The 27,385-nt window shown below is 37.0% G+C and overlaps 1 protein-coding gene across 2 annotated transcripts in view; it reads left to right on the top strand.

The window, feature by feature from the left end:
• The first annotated feature begins 6,164 nt into the window (after nucleotides 1-6,164).
• The window catches only part of LOC103491278 (mediator of RNA polymerase II transcription subunit 33B), a 31,019-nt gene continuing 9,798 nt past the window's right edge, over nucleotides 6,165-27,385 (top strand). The window contains exons 1-7 of one of the 2 annotated variants that reach the window (XM_008451159.3): nucleotides 6,165-6,741; nucleotides 7,227-7,337; nucleotides 7,977-8,330; nucleotides 19,615-19,931; nucleotides 20,062-20,153; nucleotides 20,620-20,977; nucleotides 24,272-24,482. In XM_008451159.3, the coding sequence (XP_008449381.2) occupies nucleotides 6,443-6,741; nucleotides 7,227-7,337; nucleotides 7,977-8,330; nucleotides 19,615-19,931; nucleotides 20,062-20,153; nucleotides 20,620-20,977; nucleotides 24,272-24,482 (1,742 nt within the window). In that variant the 5' untranslated portion in view covers nucleotides 6,165-6,442. The remainder of the gene's footprint in view (nucleotides 6,742-7,226; nucleotides 7,338-7,976; nucleotides 8,331-19,614; nucleotides 19,932-20,061; nucleotides 20,154-20,619; nucleotides 20,978-24,271; nucleotides 24,483-27,385) is intronic. The other variant, XM_051085227.1, reaches the window with a different exon arrangement.

Here is a 27,385-nt window from a genome sequence, read left to right as displayed (position 1 = left end):
CCTACCGAGCATGAATTCGTATTTATTTTCTCAAGATTCATTTACAACTTTGACTATTTGCATCTTTTTCGAGCTTCCAAGTATGAAACCACATTCATATCTTTAATATTTAAATCTCATTTAAGCATAAAGCTCTATTAGTAATTTAAAAATTGATGGCTATATCAGATATACTTGTCGGTTTCTCTCTCCTCTCTTATTTGAAACAATTCGACCTATTCCATCATAATGTTATAAGTTTATTCCATATGAACTAGCAGGGGAACCTAATGGACCTATAGATCATGGGCTCCAACGATCAGAGATTAACAGGCTAAACTCTTTTATACCGAGCTAATCGACATTCGTTAACTAACGGGTCATTCTATTAATGTCTCATAGTTGCATTCCCTTCACTATAGATATATTTGTGTCCATTTGATATAACCATGATCAGTAAGTTAATCCTTCACAGGTTGTTCGTAAGCTTGTCTGGGTCGAAAAGTACCGTTTTACTCCCAAGACTACATCTTTCTCCTTAAGTCCCACTGATCCACTATTGAATAATTGGTTTAAGGTCTAACATATAAACCAAATCCCTCTTAGACCAATGAGAGGGTGAGGCCCTTTTATTCAAGACTTGGATTCAGTCCTTAAGAGAACAACTTATCCACTAACCCTAAAGCGGGTAGGAGTGAATTTCGTCTTGCACCCTATGTTACCATCTACCCACTCAATCTTACCCCTGAAATAGGAGGCTTATTGGGTCAACGCTAATGAGTTATCCTCACTTATGCAGATCTAAGGATAATCTCGTGTGAACAGGAGTTCACAGTTAGCTTAGGATTAAGATTAAGTTACCTACGTCATCAATAATCGAGATAGTTAGTTTTAAACAGTAAACAACGTTATAACGTAAAAGTGACTATTTTATGGTTCTGTTTTATGTAAACCCTTTACATAGAATGCCCCCACTTTCATGTCTCTACATGAACGATTTAGGATTACGTCATTTGTACTAACTATAAAGCAAACCGCATCCATAGTATCTTTGAATAAGGCATCCAACCTTTATTCATATACTATAGACTATTTGAGCTATTTACTCGAATTTAATCTATTTTTATGTCTCTACATAAAATTCAAGTTTACTCAAAATAGTCTTGGGATCTTAGTTTATTGGATTTAAGAATATAGTATTCAATTTCTCAATAACGACTTTATTGAAAAAAAAATATGATTACAAACTATGAGTTTTAGGACATAAATTCCAACAAATTCTTTGAAACAATGATAAGACATAAGATGTAACTAGTACTAGAGAATCTAGATGTTTGTATTATTTGTCTTGTTCAGTTAAATGTTACAATAAATACCTCATTCTGATCAAAAGAAAGAATGAAGTACTGAGTGTTGTCACTCGAAAGAGAGATGACCTATTCTTAACTAAACAGGTGATGAAAAGAATGTGACAATACATTTTTGTCGCTAGATTCCTTCTTAACATACATATCAGAACTACGTTTGTGTGTGAAATAAGGCATCGAGAGGTTGCTCACCTTAATGTAGGATGAGTTGTAGATAATGCAATTAAACGAATCAGATATAAATCATGTGTAACTTTGAGTATTTGCATCCCGAAAGTTGAGCAAGTATGACAAAGGCATCAAGAGTTTGCTCACCTTAAAATAAATGATTTATATCACCCTGATTGACTAACTACCTTTGTGTTGCATCTGATTACATAGGCATTCTTTCATCCATATCGCCTAAACACAACTGAGTACACATTACGCATAATCTTAACTTCCATTTTCATCTTGTTTCTCTAACGCACGTAGAATAGTTATATGTAGGATAAATAACATTGTTAATAAAATATTTTATACAGTAACCGTGTGAAATTGAATCTCATGCTTATATTCTTAAGTGCATTAGTTCACTGTGTTCGACTCTGGCTTATACCTGAAAACCTCTCTTCTCGCTTACACTTGGACAAGAGAGAGGAAAACTTGTACGCACATGATATATCTTTAAACATAACAACGTTTAAATAGGTGTCATTCTTTTTTATCGCATGACCCTATCTTAGTCGTCTGGTCTAGTTGTAAACTTAGAGCCTATATTTCACATCCACAATATCGCAGAACACATAGAGTATATATGAAAACAAGCACTCATCCCTTTGTAGTTGGGCCCAAAGCAGTTCAATATTTCCTGGCCAAATCAAGGATTTTAGGGCTTCACGCAACTTAAGAAATCCCTTTTTTAGTAAGGTATATGAATAAAAAGATGGATGAATCCATGAAGATGATTTTGATTTTGATATCTAAAAATGAACCAATTTCATTCCATGTTTGACTCAAAGAATTGCGCTTAGTCCCCCTCTCCCCAATGAAACGACTACACAGCAATGGATGACAAAAGGTTTATGTAACACCCAAAACACTGAATTGATCTTGTAGTTGGGAAGGGGTCTAGAAGTGCCTACTACTACATTGATACATTGAGCTCTACACATTTACAAACCTAAACCCTACCAGTCCCTGACAGAGTTAACGGGGCTTAAAATCTTTATTCTTTATCCCTATCTTCTCCCAAACTAACAAGGATGAGTGTAGCCTTAAGAAGCTCTGTTCTTTTTCTACAGGGTTACAAACCTTTCTTAAACATAGGCAACAACAAGTGAGGCAAAGATGGAAGATATTAGACATTGGAATAAGAAGCAAGCTTACTTTCTTTTTTTGTAGAGGGAGATGGAGGAGAAAAAGGACAAAACAGACTCATTTTTCACCAAACCTATATGAAAAAATAATCATATTGAAAACATTTCTAACCCACCAAACCTTTTCTTTGTAGAGTCATGGTTTGCTTAGTTTGTTCATAACTAATGTGAGGGTATAATCGTTTGTGCTATAATTTTTTTAATCGTGACAACTCTGGATTATATAGATTTGCACAAATACCTTGGCTATTGCTTTTTAATACATACACACCAATATCATTTAGATGACTTCTAGTTGCCAGCTTGTGCTTGCTTATACTAGGAAAATCAACGCTTTCGGCCGGTTTTACCTACTATTAGATTTGAATGAATGGCACTTCCTATATGAAAAGTGATATTTTAACTACTGAGTCAATTAGGTCAAGTTAAGCTGAATCAAAGAAAATAAACTCCTATAAGATAAGAGAAAGTCGTGCAACTAGAGTTCCTCTTACTATATAAGGGGCACTAAGAAAGAGAAAGCATTATTATTGTACAGAAATTCACTAATAGGAGCATCAAAAGAAGTACAACGATAGGTCCAAGTACGAAAAATTCACTAATAGGGCATACAACAATAGATTAAGTCATTCAACAAAATATGTTTAAATTGAATCAGGATGAATTAGATTGGTCTGACCTCTTGCTCGGACGTCAGGCTCTCATCGCCGATAGATGTCCCATGCCACGTTTCGTGAACTTCTGTTCTCGAAAATGAATGAATCATCTGATAATCTTAATTTTTTCGCTAATTACTAAGAAACCGGTTGGGGCGAGGATTATGTAAAACTATAATAACCACGTCTAGCTACAATGAATATTATCTAAAATTCTTCAATTAGCTACACTATTTTAAAACCCCCAATTTCTACGGTATTTACTATTTGACTTTCATCATTTTTTTATTATTTATTACCGTGCCTACTATTTTCTTCTCAAACTAAAATAACCTACACTACAAATACATATTATTATAATTTAATTATAATAACCTAGGATAACACTAACTGTAACTCACTCCTTACCGTAAACACCCTTAAGTAGTTTATGCTTGAGGTTCATTATTATTCCAAATTCAAGATAACTGAAATCACATGATATTAATAACAACTATTTTGTAATTGCTCTTTGATTGTCATACCATTGCTATATGATGGCTATATAATCACCCTGTAATTGCAATTTGATTGTTATTCAATTGATTACTATTTTATACTTATTGATAATTCCCTTTTATACATTGATGTATGATTGCTTACAACAACTACACTTGGTATGCTTTGCCAATTCAACTATTAATCTCCATAATACTTCATTCTTTCACCTCTACAACTTTTTCCGATATTGCTTAACGTTAAACTTTCTTCAAATATGGTAATAAGATAACAATCAAATAAGAATCTTATAACAATCAGATGATAATTATATAGCGATAACAATAATAATTCAACTACGATATTTCATCTCCAACTAAAATATAAACTAAAAAAAACTCAAATCTGACTCCTAATAAAAAACTTACGCTCCTTGATCTTTTCAAATCCCAAAAAAATCACATAAATGTAATATAACATCAACAAATCAAGTAGAATCTTGAAGCAAACAAATTAGAAAAAATATTCAATTAAATACTATTAAACTACCAATCTCACTCATTATTAATCCATATAATTCCCATTCTCAAATTTACTCGCAAACTCATGATTTTTTTCCCTTTTCGAACTTTCCCTACCAATACAACTTCTGATATTGCCTCACACCATCTCAATTACCAACTGCATCTAGATCCACATCTAAACCCCCATTCTCTCTAATTCATTATCCCTTTACTTAACGTCACGTTGGGTTTTATATTTTAAAGCTCGTGATTTGTGCGTTAATTTATTTTATTAATTATTTAATAAAGATGTTATTGAAGTATTGTTCGATAATTTGTTATTGAATAAGTGATTCAGTCGTTATAAATTATAAACCCAATAGACTAATACTTGAACTTTGTGAGATAATAATAAAAAAAAAACGGTTATAACTATAACTTTAAAAAACACAATAACAATTAACAACACACACTTGCCTCAATGAAGTACAAAGTTGAACAAAAGGGTTTAACACTCAATAAACAAAGAAAACGACAAAGAGAAAAATAGAAGCAATATGAATAGAAGAGAAATGAAGAAGAAAGTAACATATAGAGATTAAGTGATTCGACAAAGCTCAAAGGTTATCAGATGCGAAAACTTGTAAGTAGGTGAGTACCGCGATGGTTCTCTTGGAATCTTCTAAAACACCGATAAAAATGAGTTTTAGTTGAGTTTTTCAAGATTTGAAGTTGTTGCCTATGTTTGTAAGATGTTGTGAATCGTGAGATGTTGCGAGCCCATGTTTTTTGCAAAATAAACTAAACAACATCCAGATTCACAAGAAGAGAAGCAAAATAATCCTAAACCTTCCGTCAATGTGCAAATATACACGTTAAAAGCCATAGAACCCTGCAAAAAATACGGTAGCAATCAGCCAACAACAATATTCATAAGAAGTTAGAACAAAATAATCCTAATTCTTCCATTTTGACGATCAATATAAATATACAGATAAATAAATTCATTAATTTAAAAAAAAAACATATATAGAAATACAACAAAAATAAGCATAAGCAAAGAATACTCTTAACAACATAAAATTGTAGAAATTTCCTCACAAATCCAAATCAAACCAAGTTTCTTACCATGGTTGATGGTTTGTCTGTCGACATCATGAACGAAGTCTAAAATTGTATTGTTACATTTCGTCGAGGAGGAGTTACTCTTGGTTCATAGGCCATCAAAGTTGTTGGAATTTGCAATAGACATCGTAGTTAGTTTGACTATTGGATTCGACGTCGGGGAGGAAAATAATGAGAAGTATGAAATTAGAGCGTTTTTTAAGAGGGCAATCATGACATTTCACATCAAAATTGTCTCTAACACATTTTTTTCGAAGAGTAATCCCAAAAATCCTTAACACCTTAAAATGCATCTCATTTTTTGCAATTTCCAAAATACCCTAGACTTTTAGTAGACGTTTATGGCAAATGCTATTTAAGATTATAATAATAACTACCTAATCTCCAATTAATTATCGTCAACACTATCTCCAAATTTACATTTGCTACCGTTTTTACTATTTTATTTTTGTATTTTTTTATTCTTTAGTACAAGGATAATCGTTTTATGCTGAAACTAAATTAATTTACGGCTCAAATATATACTATAATTTATTTCCCAAGCGTGTGGTTGAAGAGTTTCAAAAACAGCCTTTAAACATAGAAAAATAAAAATAAAAATAAAAGAACCACCTTGCTAGAATAGAAATCATTAATGTTTACTTACTCTTTTGCTTTTCTTCTTTTTTAAATAAATAATGCACATTTCATAGTTCATATGAGAGGGCGGAGTCATTAGTCTAAAGTTTAATTTGATGGTTTCAATTACTTGTTGGATGGTTAAAATCTAATCAGTCGATTTCAATTGCTTGAACCAGGGTTTTTCTTCTTTGATTGTTTTACCTTTGCGCGCCGAAGAACAAATTCCATCAACGACTCATGAATTGGCGAGTGACCTTCAAAACTCCCTTCCACAAACCCCAAAAATTTCAATCTTCTCGAGATTCAGCATTCTGTTTCTCTTCCTGAGAAAGAGGTTCTCTGCCTTTGGATCTCCCATGGCGGTTTCCGCTCAACCGCCTGGTCAACTGCAAGGAATTGCTGGTTTATGGGACACTGTGTTGGAGGTTACGAAGTCGGCACAGGACAAGAACTGTGATCCGCTGCTTTGGGCGGTTCAATTGAGCTCCACTCTCAATTCCGCCGGCGTTTCCTTGCCGTCGGTCGAGCTCGCCCAGCTCTTGGTCTCTCATATTTGTTGGGATAATCACGTTCCTATCATGTGGAAATTTCTTGAGAAAGCAATGACCGCGAGAATCGTTCCTCCTCTGCTGGTTATTGCTCTTCTTTCTACCAGGTCTTTGTTACTCTCTCGTTCCCTCGAGTTTTTACTTGAATCTTGTTCAAGGGACACTTTTAATGCAGAAGGCATCGTATTGAGTTGTTCAAACTAACACTTAGAATTTGCTAATGGTTCTTTATGTACACGCGTGGGCCATTGTGAAACTGAAGATATAATACGTATCGACTGACGCATTCATACGTGTTAATTCATGCATAGATTTCGTGGGTTTTTGTGTAATTGTCTTTCTGCTCGGATATCCTCCATAATTTCGTTGTGCTGTAGTTGTCTACCATTGATAGTAAGTTTAAGTCTATCTGATTCCTCTTATAGAATATCATTTGCATCAGACTCTGACGTGAGTTGGGAAGATGTCTAGAACTTATTGGCACCTTGTTTTTCTTCCTATTTGTTTATATTTTTGTTTTGTTTTGTTTTTTTCATTTATTTACTTTCTAAAGTTGACATGTATGGCATTTTTTTTCTCTGATTTACTTCAGGGCAATTCCATATAGAAAGCTTCAACCTGCAGCATACAGGCTTTACCTGGAACTTCTAAGCAGACACGTCTTTTCATCAACATCCCAAATCTATGGACCCAATTACCAAAGGTAGATTTGATTGTATTTTACTCGTGTGCATGATAGTGGTTAGCCCCATTCTCTTTTTCATTTCGTTTAATCATTCTTCTCTCTTAATGGTAAACCGAGAGGTAAACTTTTGCCTTGAAAAGCATTCCGCTGCATAACTCTGAGCAAAGCCAAGAAACTGTTGACTGCTTCCACGTAATGCACTGTTCTACATGAGTATTGATATCCTCATGGGGGCAAGCTCCCAATAAAAGAAAGAGAACCTCACTTTTTTGAGATTCTTAGAATGCTTGGATTACCTTATAAAGGCTGGGGTAGGGTTCAACAAGTTTCCTTAATTAGCATTATCCTTAAACAAGGAAGAAATTGCTAGATAGAATTCCTGTAACATCAAGCTCAACTTTGCATTTTTTTTAATAATAGAATCAACAATTTTCATTGAGAAAAAAACTGATAGAATCTCATTTCTGCAATCTTTTGAATAATCTTCCTTTATGAATATTATTTATTTATTTTTATCTTTTATTAATCATGCACTAAAATATGATGGGAGGAATGCCTCAACCTTTGCACCATGATTTGTTTCATCACCTACCCACCAGATTTCTATGTTATGCCACTGGAGGGAAATGATTCATCAATGATGTTATGCCATTTCAGGATCATGCAAACCATCGATGATGTTCTTCATCTGACCCAGATATTTGGTCTCCAAACATGTGAACCTGGGGTACTTATGGTTGAATTATTCTTTTCCATTGTTTGGCAGCTGCTTGATGCATCATTGGATGATGAAGGATTGTTGGCACTTCCTGGAGAAGAAAAATCAGCGTGGCTAATCAGGCCACAACTACATGATATGGAACTAGATGTTCATGATTCTTTTGGTGAGAAGAAAACTGAGAACAGTGAAAGTTTGCTTAAAGTAAACACTGCAAAGGCTATTGAGATAATTGGACAATTCCTACAAAATAAGAAAACTGCAAGGATTTTGTGCTTGGCCCTTCGAAATATGTAAGAAGTACATTTCTTTCTAACCTTGTTTACTTTCTCTGTCTCCTTTGATTTTAAGAATGGCCATATTTCATTGAGTCTGCCACTACTCCACTAGGATCGGAATACTTTATACTGCTTTATTGTTAAATGTAGATTTGTGTATAATATAGTATTTTTGATTATTTCCTTTCTTGTATTATATTTTATTCTATTGGTTGTATTATATTTGCCAAATTTATTTTTTCCTTCGTTATGGGTTGATTGTTCTTCCATTTAAGAAAAACCTCATCTCTTTATGGAATATACAGAAAATTATATTATTTTGGCATGTATCAGAGAATGTTTTTGAAAACCCTAAAAGTTCTAACTTTTAAAAACCTAAAAAACCCCAAATCTTGTACAGCCCGTAGTGGCGGCCGCTGCCCACTTACATCGGCTGCCTCGAGGGTCGTCGCTGCTGGTCGCTCTACTCCGACTGATCGCTGCTGCTGCCACAGCTTGCTGGACGCTGCGTTTTTTTTTTTTTTTTGTGTTTTGTGCTGTAAGTTGGTGGGTTATTGTTATGAAATCAACAATTAAGCAATAGAAAAACGTAAAGATTAACACATGGATATACGTGGTTCACTAACAGTGTGTTAGCTATGTCAACAAGCAGAGAGAAAACAAAAATTATTGGAGAGAATGTTTTCTAAATACAATACGACGCCACTAGGTTAGAGAGTTTTATATATGCACTTTTCTAAACCCTAGAGTCAAATTTGTAAATACCCACACATGCACAATTATGAAAAACTAAAGAGCTTTTCTGTTACTAGGTTAGCCGGACTCCCGTACTGGGTTGTTCATAGCGCCACGTGACGAATTCAAGGCATTCCAATAGTTATTTTGTGGGCTTGTTTGTCTTCACCGGTTGCCTCTTTCTGAGATGTCTGCTGCCAATTTCGCCACCGCCTGCCACCGGTGACGAGTTTGGTTTGCTTTTTCAGATTTGTTCTTGTTAGAATTAGTACTTTTGGAAAGAATAAAATATACTTTTGGAAAAAATAAAATATAAGATTTTATTTCCTAAATATTTCCTAAATCTTTTCCTTTCTTATTCCTATTGTACTCTATTTATACTCCCTTTGTACCTATTGTTTTTGTTCATAAGAAAAATAATAAAAACTAAAGTATCGTGGTTTTTCTCCCGGTTCTCGGGTTTCCACGTAAGTCTCGGGTTGTTGTTAATTGCTTTCAATATGGTATCAGAGCAAAGCAATAACGAAACCCTAGAAAATAACCTGGGAGAAACCCAGATCGAAACTGACCCCGTCACCGCCGCCGCCGCCGCCGCCGCCGGAATCTCCGCCGCCGTGGACGCCGCCGTCGCCGCCGCCATGGAGAAACTGCTCCAGAACCTACAGAAACCGCCGATCTACCCAACGGGAGTGGTTCCGCAGCCGTACGCGCCGCCGTTTGACCAGAAGTTGATTCACGCGCCGCTCGTGTCCGGCGCGTGGGCCCACGCGCCGCCGCCGTTTCACGTCACCGCCCATCCCGTTCCCTTCTACGCGCCGTCGGATGTCCAGCCGTCAAACCCTTCCGGCCATCCGCATCCTCATGCGCCATCTACGAGCTCCGGACAGCATCCCTCAACCGTAAATCTGTCAAATCAGTATAGTAAGCAGCAGCTGTACGTTGACCCTTTACAGCAACCGCTGTTTTCTGGTAACGGAATTGATCAACCCCAAAACAGATCGGACATTGAAGCGGGCGAATCTTCAACGCATTCCAAACCAACCGAGTTGCCGATGTATTCCAAGAACCCGGTAACTTCGTTCCCTAATTCACAGTCAAATTATATAACTGGCTCTTTGGGTTCGTCTACAGGGAATTTTTCAGGCGAAAAATTAAATGGTCAAAATTATTTTTCTTGGTCACAATCAATAAAGATGTTCCTCGAAGGTCGATACCAGTTCGGATTCTTAACTGGAGAGATTGTACGTCCTCCACTAGGAGACGCCTTGGAACGACTCTGGAAAGGAGAGGACTCACTTATTCGGTCCATGCTGATTAATAGTATGGAACCACAGATCGGCAAGCCTTTACTATATGCAACCACAGCAAAAGATTTGTGGGATACAACTCAGACCCTTTACTCGAAACGACAGAATGCCTCTCGGTTATATACACTGCGAAAACAGGTCCATAATTGCAAACAAGGGACCCTGGACGTAACTACCTATTTTAACAAGCTCTCTCTCCTCTGGCAAGAGATGGATTTGTGCAGAGAGACAGTTTGGGACACACCAAATGACAGTACACAATATGCTAAACTTGAAGAGGCTGACCGTGTTTATGACTTCCTTGCAGGACTTAATCCCAAATTTGATAATGTTTGTGGTCGTATACTCGGACAAAGACCTCTTCCCTCCCTAATGGAAGTTTGTTTTGAAGTCCGCCTGGAAGAGGATCGCACTAATGCCATGGGTGTATTGACTACCCCTACCATCGACTCCGCAGCCTTTAGCGCTCGGTCCTCAAATCATGACAGTGACAAGAATAATGGGAAGTCAATTCCTGTGTGTGAGCACTGCAAGAAACAATGGCACACCAAGGATCAGTGTTGGAAACTCCACGGTCGTCCCCCAGGAGGTAAGAAACGATCCTCCAACGAGAAACAGAACTCAGGACGTGCCTACATTAGTGAGACTACACCTGCTAGCACTTCTCAATCAACTGATCCTACTGTGAGCCAGACCAAGACTCCGACTCTGGGTGCCATTGCTCAGTCAGGTATGCCTCAGTCCCTTGGGCTTATTAGCGTTGATGGGAAGAATCCCTGGATCTTAGACTCGGGGGCTACAGATCACTTGACAGGTTCTTCAGAACACTTTATCTCATATGCCCCGTGTGCCGGTAATGAAAAAATCCGAATAGCCGATGGCTCTCTAGCTCCGATCGCTGGCAAAGGACAAATAGTTCCCTTTGACGGTTTTGCTCTCCAGAATGTTTTGCATGTCCCTAAACTGTCTTACAATTTGTTATCTATAAGCAAGATCACTCGTGAGTTGCATTGTAAAGCTATCTTCTTACCTGAATCGGTTTATTTTCAGGACATGAGCTCGGGGAGGACGATTGGCACTGCCCGGCATAGCAGGGGACTTTACATCCTTGATGATGATACCTCATGTAGTAGTTTGTCTAGGGTTAGTTTACTGTCATCCTACTTTAGCACTTCTGAACAAGACTGTATGTTGTGGCATTTTCGACTGGGCCACCCAAACTTTACATATATGCAACATTTATTTCCCCACCTTTTTTCTAAAGTTGATGTCTCTTCTCTATCTTGTGATGTGTGTATCCGGGCAAAACAACATCGAGTCTCTTTTCCCTCACAACCATATAAACCTACACAACCGTTTAACCTCATCCATAGTGACGTTTGGGGTCCTTCCAAGGTCACCACCTCCTCGGGAAAGCGGTGGTTTGTAACTTTCATTGATGACCATACCCGTCTCACCTGGGTCTACCTTATCTCAGATAAATCCGAGGTTCCATCCATTTTCCAAAACTTCTATCATACTATCAAAACACAATTTCATACAAAAATTGCAATTCTTCGAAGTGATAATGGTCGGGAATTCCAAAACCATAACCTTAGTGAATTTCTAGCCTCCAAGGGGATTGTTCACCAAACCTCATGTGCCTACACTCCTCAACAAAATGGAGTGGCCGAACGAAAAAACCGACACCTTGTGGAAGTAGCCCGTTCACTTATGCTTTCCACTTCCCTTCCATCATACCTGTGGGGAGATGCTATTCTTACAGCTGCTCACTTAATCAATAGAATGCCTTCTCGTATCCTCCACCTTCAGACTCCCTTAGATTGTCTTAAGGAGTCTTACCCCTCTACTCGTCTTGTTTCTGAGGTTCCTCTTCGTGTGTTTGGGTGCACCGCCTATGTCCATAATTTCGGCCCTAATCAGACCAAATTTACCCCTCGGGCTCAGGCCTGTGTGTTTGTTGGGTATCCCCTTCACCAACACGGTTATAAATGTTTTCACCCGCCGTCTAGGAAATATTTTGTCACTATGGACGTTACTTTCTGTGAAAACCGACCCTACTTTCCTGTTAGCCATCTTCAGGGGGAGAATGTGAGTGAAGAGTCTAACAACACCTTTGAATTTGTTGAACCTACTCTTATTACCGTGTCTGACATTGATCCTCATCCCATAATCTTACCCACAAACCAAGTTCCCTGGAAAACATATTACAGGAGGAATCTCAGAAAGGAAGTTGGGTCCCCTACTAGTCAACCGCCGGCTCCAGTCCAAAATTTCGAACCTCCTCGAGACCAAGGTATGGAAAACCCTACAAAACCTTGTACTAATAATACAATGAGTGAGAATGACAAGTCTGATATTGCTTTTCTTGAAAATATGGAAGAAAAGAACTGTGATGATGAGACTGAGGTTAGAATAGAAACCAGTAACGATGAAGCTGAACAGGGTCATACAAGAAAACTTGATGAGTATGATCCCTCTCTTGACATTCCAATTGCATTGAGAAAAGGTACCAGATCATGCACTAAACATCCCATTTGCAACTATGTTTCCTATGATAATCTCTCTCCACAGTTTAGAGCGTTTACAGCAAACCTTGACTCTACCATAATACCGAAAAATATCTACACTGCTCTAGAGTGTCCTGAATGGAAGAATGCTGTTATGGAAGAGATGAAGGCTCTCGAAAAGAATAGAACTTGGGAGATCTGTGCTCTACCCAAGGGACATAAAACTGTAGGATGCAAATGGGTATTCTCTCTCAAATACAAAGCAGATGGTACGCTTGATAGACACAAGGCAAGGTTAGTTGCAAAGGGGTTCACTCAAACCTATGGTATTGACTATTCGGAAACTTTTTCTCCAGTTGCTAAATTGAATACTGTTAGAGTCCTGCTATCTGTTGCTGTGAACAAAGATTGGCCTCTATACCAGCTGGATGTTAAGAATGCTTTTTTGAATGGAGACCTTGTGGAGGAAGTCTACATGAGCCCCCCACCAGGATTTGAAGCCCAATTTGGTCAGGAGGTGTGTAAACTCCAAAAATCTCTATATGGTCTGAAACAGTCTCCGAGAGCATGGTTTGACAGATTCACTACCTTTGTCAAGTCCCAAGGGTACAGTCAAGGGCACTCTGACCATACTTTATTTACAAAGGCTTCCAAAACAGGAAAGATAGCTATTCTAATTGTTTATGTGGATGACATTGTTTTGACTGGAGATGATCAAACAGAAATCAGTCAACTAAAGCAGAGAATGGGTGATGAATTTGAAATCAAAGACTTGGGCAATCTGAAATATTTCCTTGGAATGGAGGTGGCTAGATCAAAAGAAGGTATTTCCGTGTCTCAGAGAAAATACACCCTTGATTTGCTAACCGAGACAGGTATGTTGGGATGTCGTCCTGCTGATACTCCTATTGAATTCAACTGTAAACTAGGAAACTCTGATGATCAAGTTCCAGTTGATAAAGAACAATATCAGCGCCTTGTAGGTAAATTAATTTACTTATCCCATACTCGTCCGGATATTTCCTTTGCTGTGAGTGTTGTCAGCCAGTTTATGCAGGCTCCCTATGAGAAACATATGGAAGCTGTTAACAGAATCTTGAGATACTTGAAAAATACACCTGGTAAAGGGTTGATGTTTAGAAAAACAAATAGAAAGACCATTGAGGCATATACTGACTCAGATTGGGCAGGATCTGTTATTGATAGAAAGTCTACATCCGGTTATTGTACCTTTGTTTGGGGCAATCTTGTAACTTGGAGGAGTAAGAAGCAAAGTGTTGTGGCCAGGAGCAGTGCTGAGGCTGAATACAGAGCTATGAGTCTGGGAATATGTGAGGAAATTTGGCTCCAGAAAGTCTTGTCAGATCTTCATCAGGAATGTGAGACACCATTGAAGCTTTTTTGTGATAATAAAGCCGCTATTAGTATTGCTAACAACCCAGTGCAACATGATAGAACTAAACATGTTGAGATTGATCGGCATTTCATCAAAGAAAGACTTGACAGTGGAAGCATATGCATTCCGTACATTCCTTCAAGCCAACAGATTGCTGATGTTCTTACCAAGGGGCTTCTCCGACCACACTTCGACCTTTGCGTTAGCAAGTTGGGACTCATTGATATTTACCTCCCAACTTGAGGGGGAGTGTTAGAATTAGTACTTTTGGAAAGAATAAAATATACTTTTGGAAAAAATAAAATATAAGATTTTATTTCCTAAATATTTCCTAAATCTTTTCCTTTCTTATTCCTATTGTACTCTATTTATACTCCCTTTGTACCTATTGTTTTTGTTCATAAGAAAAATAATAAAAACTAAAGTATCGTGGTTTTTCTCCCGGTTCTCGGGTTTCCACGTAAGTCTCGGGTTGTTGTTAATTGCTTTCAATAGTTCTGTCTGTTTTTCGACCTTTGTTGCTTCAACCATGTCAAATACTAAGTTACCGATGGCTAAAGTCGATAATCGTATTCGTTCCAATAACCCCACTAACCAAATAACCACTATCCAACTTATTGGAGACAACTTTCTTTGTTGGTCTCAAAGTGTTAGGCTGTATATTTGAGGACAAGGGAAAAAATTGGCTACATCATCGGAGAGAACTGCCCCAAAACTAGACGATCCTTTGTTTGCTACATTGGATGTTGAGAACTCCATGGTTATGTGACTTGGCTTGTAAACTCCATGGTTGAAGACATCAACTGTAATTACATGTGCTACTCTACGACCAAAGAATTGTGGGATAGTGTGACATAAATGTATTTTGATTTGGGCAATCAATCGCAGGTATTTGTGTTGAATCTCAATTTAGGAGATATTCACCAAGGAGGTAACTCAGTGACACAATACTTTCACTTCTTAAAATGGATTGGACAAGACCTGGATCTGTTTGATTCATGCAAATGGAAATCTACAGATGATCGAAAGCATTGCAGGAAAACTGTAGAAGACGGTTGTATTACAGGCTGGTCTCAATGTTGAACTTGGTGAGGTTAGAGGTCGAATACATGGGGAAACCTATCTTCCATCTACTAATGACATGTTTTCTGAAGTTTGTAGAGGAGAAAGTCCTAGGAATATTATGATTGGAAAAAAGCCTATTGATTTAGTAGGAAGTTCTGCGTTGGTTACTGAACAAACAACCATGAAGTCCTCTGATTGCTCCAAGGCACATGAAAAGCCTCGAGTCTGGTGTGACCATTGCAATAAACCTAGACATACACGTGAAACCTGTTGGAAGCTTCATGGAAAACCTGCGAATTGGAAAAGTTCTAAGCAAGGTGAGAGAAATTCTCTCCTATGCACCTTAAATGCAAATGTTGGTGATTCCAACCTGTGTAGCAAGGAGCAGACTGATTAAATCTTAAAACTGCTAAAGAGTACCTCTACATCTGGTAATCCTAGTGTTTCCTTGGAAAAATCAGGTATTTTTCCTCAAATCCTCTCTTGCATAAACTCATCTCCGTGGATTATTCTGGAGCCTCTGATCATATGACTTGTTCCTCTTCCTTATTTGCATCCTATTCCCCTATATATTGCAATTAAAAAATTCGTATCGCCGATGGTAGTTTCACCCTTATTATTGTAGGAAAAGGAACTATTCCTCTGACTACAAAACTTATGTTGCATTCTGTCCTTCATCTTCGAAAATTAGCTTTAAATTTGTTATCTGTTAGTAAAATCTCTAAGGATATTAACTGTCATATTGTCTTTTGTAACACTTATTGTACCTTTCAGTATCAGGACTTGGACAAGATGATTGGATGTGCTAGGATGATTGGTGGCCTCTATTACTTTGATGAAGTTTTAGCTAGTCACGAACAAGTTTAGAGTTTAAGTAGTGTCTGCTCTCTTTATGTTAAAGAAACTACAGAGCTTAGGGCATCATAATTTCTTTTACTTAAAGTATTTGTTTCTAGATTTATTTAAAGGTCTTGCTTGTTCATTTTTCAATGTGCAAGTTGCATATTTTCCAAACATCATCGATCCACTTATTTCCCCAACTTTACAAGGCTTCTTTACCTTTTTCCTTAATTCACATAGATGTTTGGAGTCTGTTTAAAGTTTTAACTCATAACGATAACCGTTGGTTTGTTACCTTTATAGATGATCATACTCTTTTAACCTGACTTTATTTGTTAAATAACAAGTCAGAGATAAAAGAGGTTTTTGATAGATTTTACAATATGATTGAGACTCAGTTCCTAACTAAAATTCGCATCCTTCACCCTGATAATGGTACTTAATATTTCAACGAACAATTAACCAGTTTCTTACACGAAAAGGGTATTTTTCATCAAGTTACATGTCGTGATACTCCTTAGCAAAATGGAATTGTTGAGGACATCAAATTTTACAATATGATCGATAATTAGTTCCAAATTAAAATTCCCATCCTTCACTTTGATAATGGTACTGAATAGTTCAGTGGACAGTTAACCAGTTTCTTACATGAAAAGGGTATTTTTCATTAAGCTACATGTCGTGATACTTCTCAGCAAATTTTGCTGAGCGAAAGAATAGACATTTGCTTAAAGTTGCTCGTGCCCTTGTGTTTTCTATGAATGTCCCAAGGTGATGCAGTCCTTACAGCTACATACTCAATTAATCAAATACCAACCAAGGTTTTGAATTTCACAACTACTTTGAATCACTTAAAAAATTCTTTTTTTACTGTTCGATTGTTGTTTGACTTACCGATTAAATTATTTGGTTGGACTAAATATGTTCATAATCCAACCCTACTCACACTAGACTTGACCCTTGAGCTGTTAAATGCATTTTTGTAGGTTGTCTCCCATAAGAAGGCTTACAAATGTTTTGACCCTTCAACCAAAAAGTACTTTGAGAGTGTGGATGTGTCTTTTTTGGAAAATCGACCTATTTTTAGCAAAAATTCTCTTTAGAAGGAGCCACCTAACCTTGAAGATAAGTTTTGGGACACTTCATCTATCCCAAACATTGTTGATATTGAAATTATGAGTTCTAATTCTTTGATGCAAGTGTAGAGAGTTCTTCAGAGGGAGAAACACTATAGACTGACTTGACAAGTCAAAGGCCTGAGCTATGAGTTTATACTAGAAGAAACTTGACTCCAAGGAGTAGTGCAGATGATCTATCATAGAACCAATCTAATTCCCAGATAAATGATTTTGAAGATCCAGCTAACATACATTCTCCTTTTACTTTTTTTAATTCTCCCCGTTCTTCTTCTCATAATTCCTGTTTGTTCCAACCTAAATGATTTGAATTGGAAATTAGCAATGATGGAATAGACGAATGCATTGAAAAAAATTGCACAGGGGACATAGTTAAACAAAAAAAAAAAAAAAAGAAAAAAAGAAAAGAGAATAGTTGGATGCAAGTGGGTGTTCATGGTAAAATGTAAAGCTGATGGTAGTATTGAAAGGTTCAAAGCTAGATTGGTTGGCAAGGGGTTTACTCAGACATATAGAGTTGATTATCCAGAAATATTTGCTATAGTTGCTAAAATCAATTATGTCAGCATTTAACTTTGATGGGCCTCTTTATCAACTGAATGTTAAAATGTCTTTCTCAATGGGGAACTTGAAGAAGAGTTATTTATGGACTTGCCATCTGGTTTTGAGGTAGATCTTGGGATTAACAAAGTGTGCAAGTTAGATCATTATACGATCTTAAACAACTACCTAGATCTTGGTTTGAATGTTTCAAAAAAGTAGTCACGAGCTATGGATTCAGTCAAAGTCAAGACGATCATACGATGTTCTATAAACATACAGGTGACAACGCTATGGTTTTGATAGTTTATGTTGATGATATCATTCTTACAAGCTATGATGAGACAAGACCACAAGACCAACTTTTGGGAAGAAAAAGTTGGGAGATGATTTCCAAATTGTAGACTTAGGAACTTTAAAGTACTCCATAGGCATGGAGTTTGCTAGGTCTAAAAGTGGCATTCTTGTCGATTGAAGGAAGTATATTCTTGATATGCTAAAAGAGACAGGTTTACTTGGTTTCAAGGTAGCAGAACTCCCATTGAGAAAAATCTGAAATTGGAAGTTGCAACAAAAAATGAGATGAAGGAAAGAAAGAAGTACTAGAGACTTGTATGGAGACTCATATATCTTTCACACATATGTCCTAACATCTCTTTTGTAGTTAATATGGTAGTTTAGTTCATGCATGCTCCTGGACCGACTCACTTTGATGCAATTTATAGAATCCTAAAATATTTGAAAGGTGCTCCTGGAAAAAGCATATTGTTTCAAAGACATGATCATCTCAATGTTGAAGTTTACGCTGATGCTGATTGGGCAGATAGCATGACTGATGAAAGATTTACTTCTGGATACTGCTCCTTTGTTGGAGAAAATCTTGTTACTTGGTGAAGTAAAAAATAGAGTGGTTGCAAGAAATAGTGCAGAAGCAGAATTTAGAGCATTAACCCATCGTATTTGTGATGACATGAATACGAAGATTGTTGGAAGAATTGAGATTGACTCAGACAATGACCATGAACATTCATTGTGATAACAAGGCAGTATTTTGCATTGTCCACAATCCAGTCCTTCATGACAAGATAAAGTATATTGAAGTTGATAAACACTTTATAAAGGAAAAGATTGAGAAGTAATATGCATACCCTACTTTCAGACAACAGAACAAATTGTAGATGTGTTAAACTTTTTTTTTTGAAAGGGAACAAGCCTCCTTTCTTTAATATAAATGAGACAAAAGCTCATAGTACAAGAAGATTATACAATGAGCGAAATAAAAATTGATTGACAAGTTTTCCAAAGTGGCAATTCAACAAATTGATTGACAAGCTGGCAATGACTGATATCTTCAAACCATCTTGAGGGGGAGTGTTGATTATTTTCTTTCTTGTATTATATTTTATTGTATTGGTTTTATTTTATTTGGCAAATTTATTTTTTCCTTCCTTGTAATGGTTTGTTCTACTATTTAAGAAATCCCTTCTTTCTTGGTGAAATATAAAGAAAATTATATTATTTTGTCAAGTACTATATTTTCATTTGGATGAAAATATCAGTCAATTATCTTTTAATTATTTTTTTAGATTTACTTTGCTTTTGTAATAAGTTCTCTTAGTTATAATCTCTCTTGTATTATATTTACCCATTATTGGGTCTTTTTTAAAAAATATGAGAGATATTATTTCTCCAAAACTAACATTAAATGAATACAAAAATCTGATGCCTCAATGATAACGATGTAACATTATAATGATCTCTGGTTTTTAGGCCATTGCAGTGGGCAGGTTTTGCCCAGCGGTTACAGCTACTGGGTGCAAATTCAGTAGTTTTGGGGAACGCAAAGCTAATAACTCCAGAGGTCCTTCTGCACTGGACATCTGATAAAAATAAGCTTTTATCACAAAAAGGAAAAACATCTCAGCTAGAGTTTCGTGATGTAATGTCTTCTGGATCACTATTTTCTTCTGCTGGTCAATCTCATGGTGTTAATTGGTCTGCATTGTGGCTTCCCATCGATCTGTTCCTGGAGGATGCCATGGATGGATCACAAGTTCTGGCAACTAGTGCTGTTGAGCGTCTGATATGTATGAGCTAACAAATTTCATATTGCTTGAGTGATTCTTTAACAATTTGTACAGTGCTTGAGTGTTTCTTCAATTAAATTGAAATTTTAAGTTCCCCCAAAGAGTTCTATTAATCCAGAATTATCTGCAGGTTTGATAAAATCTTTGCGGGCAGTTAATGATACTTCCTGGCACAATACATTTTTAGGTTTGTGGATTGCAGCATTACGACTTATTCAAAGGGTAGGATCATGTAGCATCTTGTAAATGAATTACGTTTTGCTGTTAACATCCTCTTTATGTGCAGATATTAATTTTGGCTGAAATGATTTCACGCTCTCAATTTACTTAATTAGCAGGTCCACTGCCTTGATTGAGAGAACTTAAATGATTTCTGTTCTATGATAACTGTATGGTGACTTTGTGTTAGCTTGTAAAGGTTTTTCTATTTTCACCTTTTCCTTTTTTCTTTGTAAATAAATTCCGAGACTGAGGGAGATGGATAAAAAAGGACCATTGAAAATCATTCTTTTAAGAAGTTTGATGCGTGGCAGTTTTTCTTCATTTGTGCAACTTAAAATACAGTTTCTTTTTCTTGAATTTGGAGAAACATACCTTGGAAGAATATTAAACGTTATTCCCTCATATACTCTTCTTTACTAACTCATTCCCACCGGGATATATTTGCTAATTCAAAATTCCATTTCAGGAAAGGGATCCGAGTGAGGGACCTGTACCTCGTTTGGATACATGCTTGTGCATGCTATTGTCAATTTCAACCCTTGCAGTCACCATTATTATTGAAGAAGAAGAAGTTGAACCAAAGGAGGATGACTGCAGCCCAAGTAAAAGCAGAGATGAGAAGCAGTCTTCAGGAATGTGCCGCAAAGGTTTGATTACGAGCTTGCAGATGTTGGGTGAATATGAGAGCTTGTTGACTCCTCCTCAATCCATTATTGCAGTTGCCAATCAGGCTGCTGCAAAAGCTGTAATGTTCATATCAGGGGTTGCAGTTGGTAATGAGTACTATGACTGTGCTAGTATGAACGATGCACCTATTAATTGTTGTAAGTACTTATTCTTGTTTAAGAATTTAACATTGGTTGATCCTATTAAACAGTAGCCTCTGAAAGATTTAACTTGATGAAATTTTTGGATTTTTTTCAAACTGATAAACATGTATTTTCTCATAGCGAGCACACCCATCATAATTTTTTATTACTCTCATTCCAAAATTGTCTTCCTTCCAAATAATTAGTTTCTCCAAGCACTTCCCATTCTTATTGTTGAAGCAACATATCAGGTCTGCTTGTTTCATCTTGAGGACTCGGGGCACTAGCATTGACCCCATCATCAATGAAAATGTCAAACAAGCTTGTAATCGGGTCATCGTCATCCCTAGATATGGTAGCATCCGAAGACACCTCAGCTTCCTGTCTACAATGCTTTATAATGTCGTCAAATCTCATTTCACCTCTGGTAGTTCTCCTCTTGGGAAACCTTTCATGAGCCCATCTTGTGATGTTAAAATCTCCCGAGTACACCAAGCAAGTGAACAACTTGAAAGAACAGGTACTTGGGCAAAACAAATTTCCTCTCCTTATAGTCCACTAGGACCTTACGAATTCGTATCCGAACAAATTTTTTTACAGAGTAACACATTTAAATATCAAAGAGTAGTCTCCTTTCAAAGCTTCAGTTATGGTTATCATGTTCAAATCCCACATGGTCAACAAACCTCCGGACACACCATCTGATTCCACAAATGCCCTTCCTACATCTTTGGATCTCCAATTTGATTTAATGAAACTCAAATCAAAATCATCTTTTTGGATTCTTGAATTAACACTAGATCCGGATTATGTGACTTCAAGAATCTTTTGAGGGCCAATCTCTTTGATGGGTCTTTCAAACCTATCGTGTTCCATGACATGATTTTCATTCTCAAATAATCTTCACTCTAGCAAAGGATGCTGCTAGATATTAGTCCAAAATCAGATTACATTCAGTTACCAATGACTTCAGAGGGGCTGGTACTTCACAAAACTGAACTTGAGATTAACGATCCAAAGCTTGTTGTTCAACTTCTGGTTCTTCTTCACACTGAAACAGAGCATTCAAATCAACTTCTATTGGTTCCTTTGACCTCTGCTTTTCTAGTTCATATGGTTTTTCAACCTGGTCAATTTCCTCACTGCTTACACTGAACGGGAAGACAAAATCAGCCTTTTCTTTCTTCTGAGATGGATCAATTGGAGTGTGAACTGGAGTTCCTCTTTGAAGATTCACTTGCGCATTGGGCAATGATAAAACAGAGTGCTTAAATTGAGGAGGGAGAGATTTTGGGTCTCTAATCTGTTACTTTTGCTGGGAGCTTGAATCTGCGAACAAATTTCTTCTAAAAAATCTGGATTAGATTTTGAAATCAACTTTGTCTTGAAAGAATTCTTCTTGGCTATCTCCTTCGTCTAACAAAATGCTTTGAGAAAGAAATGAAAGGATGCACTACTTATTGTTTTTTAGAGATTCGTTTGACCCCCGATCTACCTCTAGTTCCCGAAGAAGAGATGGTTGAAGAAGAATTTGAATGAGAAGAAAAAGAATCACTTGTTCCCTTGATGGCGTGGTCTTTGATATTGCAACTGAAGGTGGTGCTAATTGATCAGAATAAACAGGGGACAACGGCTTGCTGCTGAACAAGTTTGGATTGGATGGGATGGGCCCACTTGCCTTTTGGGCTTCCTTCTTGAGAGAAACACCCGAAATTAATCTTAAATCCTGAATAGCCACCTTATTAAGACTTGAATTCTCATTGGGAAGATTAAAGGACTTGGCCATATCTTTCTCTGTCATCGTTGAAGGCAGGTTTTCAACTTCCTCAATGGAATTCACGACTAGTTTGCTTCTGTTCTTCATTGATTTTTTGCTGCTGATGTAATTTTTTCGTCGAGAAGAAGATGAAGACTCACCTGACCTTCCATGATCATACTTTTTTTTCAAGGCCTCGAAGGAATTCCTTGAGAATCCAGGTTTCAAAAGTGGCGAAGAAAGAAAAGCCCATTCTGATTTCAACATATTCACATCTTCCTCTTCGTCTAAAAGAACTCAATTTAGTCTCACTAAATCAATCAGATTAGTGAAGTCTTAGAACAATGGGCTGTCTTCCTCCAAGTTTTATGATTAATCTGCTGCTGATCCTCCTGCACCTTCCACATTCACCAGTTATGCTGGTCTGCTGGTTTTGGAAAACCAGTCTTTTCTGTTTTTGGTTCATTGCTTGTATTGTTTTTTTATTTCAGTTTTATTTCCTACTATTTGGCTGTTTTGCACTGCTGTAATTAATTACAGCACTTGGACTTTTTTCTGGTCTTTGGATTTCCCTTGGGTTAAAATGTTGGCGCTGAATAGGAGGATAGAAAGGCTAGAGGGAGGAGATTTTTCTGATCAGATGGAAGGTGCTGTCGGAGAAATGGAGACTTAGAGGAGGGGGATGTTGTATCAGATTGCCGTAGGTTTGCCAATTGAAATTTCTCATACATGAAATTTCTAAAATCATCTTGGATTACATGGGAGTTGGGAGATAAGTTTTAGTCATCCCATGAACTTTACTTTACTTTTCATCATACACGATTTCCTCCATTCAAGAGTAACAAGGCTTCTTCACCTGATACTTGAAGGCATCCATGAAGTCCATGTCTGTTAAGGTGTTTGAGGTATTTAGAGTGGAAGCTGATGATGTAAATGACATTTGGCTTGAGAGGAATCGTAGAATTGTTCATGAGTTGAGCAGTCTTGGGGGAACTCTGTGATGCGATTAGGTTTAACTCCTCCTTGTAGGTGTCTGTTGAGAGGCTTTTTCTTAATTATTATCAGCTTAGTTTGACTCTTTTGAATTGGAGCCTCTTTCTCTATTTGAGCGTGAGGGGGAATTGTTTTAGGGTTCTTTTTTTTTTAATATTATTTTTTATATATTGCCCTTGTATATCCTTTTATCTTTCTCAATGAAAATTTAATTTCTTTAATAAAAGGAAAATTGACGTTGAATGTTTCTGAATTCAGAGCATTCTGCTTGAACACTTTATTTCAATGACAATACTACTAAATATAAACTCAAAACTATTGTTATCTGTTGTTTGAACATTTGGTCTTTCATAAACAAATTTATCCTTCATAAAGGACAATTTAATTCTTGATATGACATAAGATTTTGGCGTGCAAATCTTCGTATTATAGTGGTTTTTATCATCCTTTGCATGCTTCTTAAATTTTAACAGAATCCCCTTCTCTCTCACATTGTTGCGTACATATGCTTGAAAATATGATTTCTGTGTGGCTAATTTGTTGCTTTTTCCTTGTTGCAGCTGGCAATATGCGACATCTGATTGTTGAGGCTTGTATTTCTAGGAACCTTCTAGATACATCGGCATACTTTTGGCCAGGTTATGTAAATGCACTTAGTAGTCAAGTGCCTCGTAGTGCATCTAATCAGGTGGTTGGTTGGTCATCATTCATGAAAGGGTCACCCCTAACTCCGTCGATGGTGAATGCTTTAGTGGCAACCCCAGCTTCTAGGTATGCTCTCATAGTATTTGTTTGTATCATGTGAGGCCATATTGAGGGAAGATGATTGCTTAAATGAGCAAGCTCAGTTCCTAGGTTCTGTATTTTCGTTTCGTTTCCCAAAAATGCGAGTACAGGTTCCGCAACTATGTGGTGCAGGTGCAAATAAAGAAGCTGACAAATAGATTTCAAGAGGTTCTTGAAGTGAAAATCGAGAAGGTGATGCACACAAAGAGTCTAAAAATTCCTCGAAAGTTTATTAGCCCCAAAATGCTTTGTTGCCTTCATACTTATTAGTTATAGTAATGAAGGCAGTGAACTAAATTACAAAACGGTTAACTTGGCTGTAAAAACTAAAACTGCCTTAAAACAGAAACTAAAGCAAAGGAGCAGTTATTGTTTCAGCTTAATCTATGTTTTAGGATGATGTTCTTGTATTTTTGTTGTTCTATGTCTTCTTTTGAATATCTTGTTTTCTTTGTATTTTGAGTACTGGTCAATAATGCTTTGACTGCATTCAACCATAATAACTGTGAGGTTTTTATTGGAAATAGGGGGCTTTGTTGGTTGTTTATAGCGCTATGGGTATTTTAGCATTTTACTGTACCCTAAGTTTATTTCCTTTTTGTATTAGGTGTTCTAGAGACTATAAAGTTGTCTTCTCATGTGATTTTCATTGTGTGTTAAAATAATAAAACGTGACTCTCTGATGTTTTTTTTTCCAATTCTAGGGTTTTCCACCTAAACCCAGCATTCTCTTTTTCTATGTAAGCCTCATGGAAATTCGAGAATCGGGAGAAAAACCACGATATTTTAGTTTTATTATTTTCTGATGATTTTACAAAGGTACAATGAGGGAACTTAAGTAGAGTACAAAGGGCTGAGAAAAAAAAGGAAAACAAAGATTTATGGTAAGTTTTCCATAAATACAAATTCTAACACTCCCTCTCAAGTTGGACGTAAATATCAATGAGGCCCAACTTGCTAACAAAAAAAGCAAAGTTTAGTCTGAGAAGCCTCTTGGTGAGAATATCAACAACCTATTAGCTCCAAGGGATGTACGAAATGCATATGCTCCCACTCTCAAGTCTTTTTTTGATGAAATGCTGGTCAGTCTCAATATGTTTAGTTCTATCATGTTGAAATGGGTTGTTAGCAATACTAATAGCGGCTTTATTATCACAAAAGAGCTTAAATTGCCTCCCAAGATTTAAAGACCAACATGCTGTGAACTGGTCCATTCGGATTTGATGAGAGTCTAAACAGCCTTGAAAAGGAATCTTTTCAGGGGAATCAAATCAGCCCAAGAATCATGCCAAAAGGCTATTCTCGTGCCACTGCTGAGTTTAAATATACCAGCGAATCCACTTGTTTCTAGCTCCTTGAAATGCTAATCCACGGACTGCCAAGGTTGCAAGAAACAATTCTTTTGGTGTGCCAACTGACTTGGCTTTCCCATGTATGCTCTTTACTAGTTGCACCCTAAGAGAGTTTTCTTCATTGAAAAATCTCCATCCCCATCTTCTGAGGAGAGCAAGATTTTTATTTTTTAAGCCTCCAAATCCGAGCCCCCCGTCCTCTTGCGTTTGGATCACCAAGGTTCATTTTACTAGACGATTCAATTTATCTCTCTAGTCTTCGTCATCGAATTCTAAATCTTCTTCAACCCTTTGGTTTCTTTGTTACTCATTACGTGTGTGCCTTCTTCCTCATTCATTGTCGGCAGCTTCTTCTTGCCGGCGTGGTAATGCAACAAGAACCGCCTCCATCTAGCGCGAAATGAGATCTATGGATTGTTGTAGATTCGGCATTCACGTGTTAAGTTCTCCCACGGACTCCTTGATGGCCACCAAACTGGCGTTGGAAGTTTGAGGTGAGAATCTCTGGTTCTAAAAGTTGTTTGTCGACACCCTTTCCTTGGCCTGCGTTGGTTGAAATTTTCCCCACTATGAAGTCCTTTCTTCAAGAGCTCTGATACCACAATACCAAAATCTAACAAATCTTGAAGACAATTCTTGAAGATTACCTCTCATTATTATTCAGGGAAGAATGGAGGAGCTAGCTTTTATAGGCCCAACTCCCTTAGAAGACTTACAACCTAACTAACCAGTTACCTAAAAGATAGTTAGTGTACCTAAAAACTCAAAGAAAAAAAAAAATTCTGAAGCTTTAAAAGGTTTAAAATAGAGTTGTACACAGAATATTACTAAGACAAACTAATTCTAAATACATCATTCTTATTTGTCAACATAGACTTAGAGTGATAATGAGCTAGAAATCGAACTTTCCTCAAATGTATCATGACCAAATTGCCCATAGAAAAAGAAACATGACTGCAGTGAGCATTAGACTTCAACTTGTTAGATGCATTGGCCTCTTAAGATTAGACCAGTGTTTTTAAAGGCTCAAGGCGCACTAAGGCACAGTGGTCCTTTGGAGCCTAGGCGCAAAGTGCACAAAAAGACGCATACTTTTTTTCATGAGGCGCACTATATAAAAAAAGAAAAAAAATATATATATGTATGCATATATACAAAATTGAAAGGAGCAACAATGTATAAAATATAAGTAAATAACCAATGTGGAAATAAGAATTAACTCTAATGTATAAAATATTATAGTATTAGTTTTCTACCCAAAAAACAAACACAATAGAAAACTAGTCAGAATTCAACACGTAATAGGTTCAGTTTAAAAACAAATATAATAATTTTTTTTTAAAATTAAAGCCCAGCCCAAATGTTATACAAAAGCCCGCGCCTTTAGGCCTTTTTGCGCCTATTGCGCTTGGAGGAAGGTGCACGCCTCAGCAGCATCTCATCATCAGCACCTCGCCTCTCCATAAATAAGCCCGAGCTGTGCGCCTTGCGCCTAGGCGCGCACCTTGGAGCGCCTTTTAAAACACTGGATTAGAC

The sequence above is a fragment of the Cucumis melo genome, chromosome 5 (genome assembly GCF_025177605.1).
Source record: "Cucumis melo cultivar AY chromosome 5, USDA_Cmelo_AY_1.0, whole genome shotgun sequence".
Classification (NCBI taxonomy): domain Eukaryota; kingdom Viridiplantae; phylum Streptophyta; class Magnoliopsida; order Cucurbitales; family Cucurbitaceae; genus Cucumis; species Cucumis melo.
Note: the sequence above shows the minus strand (reverse complement) of the source record. Positions and strands in the feature narration are given on the sequence as shown.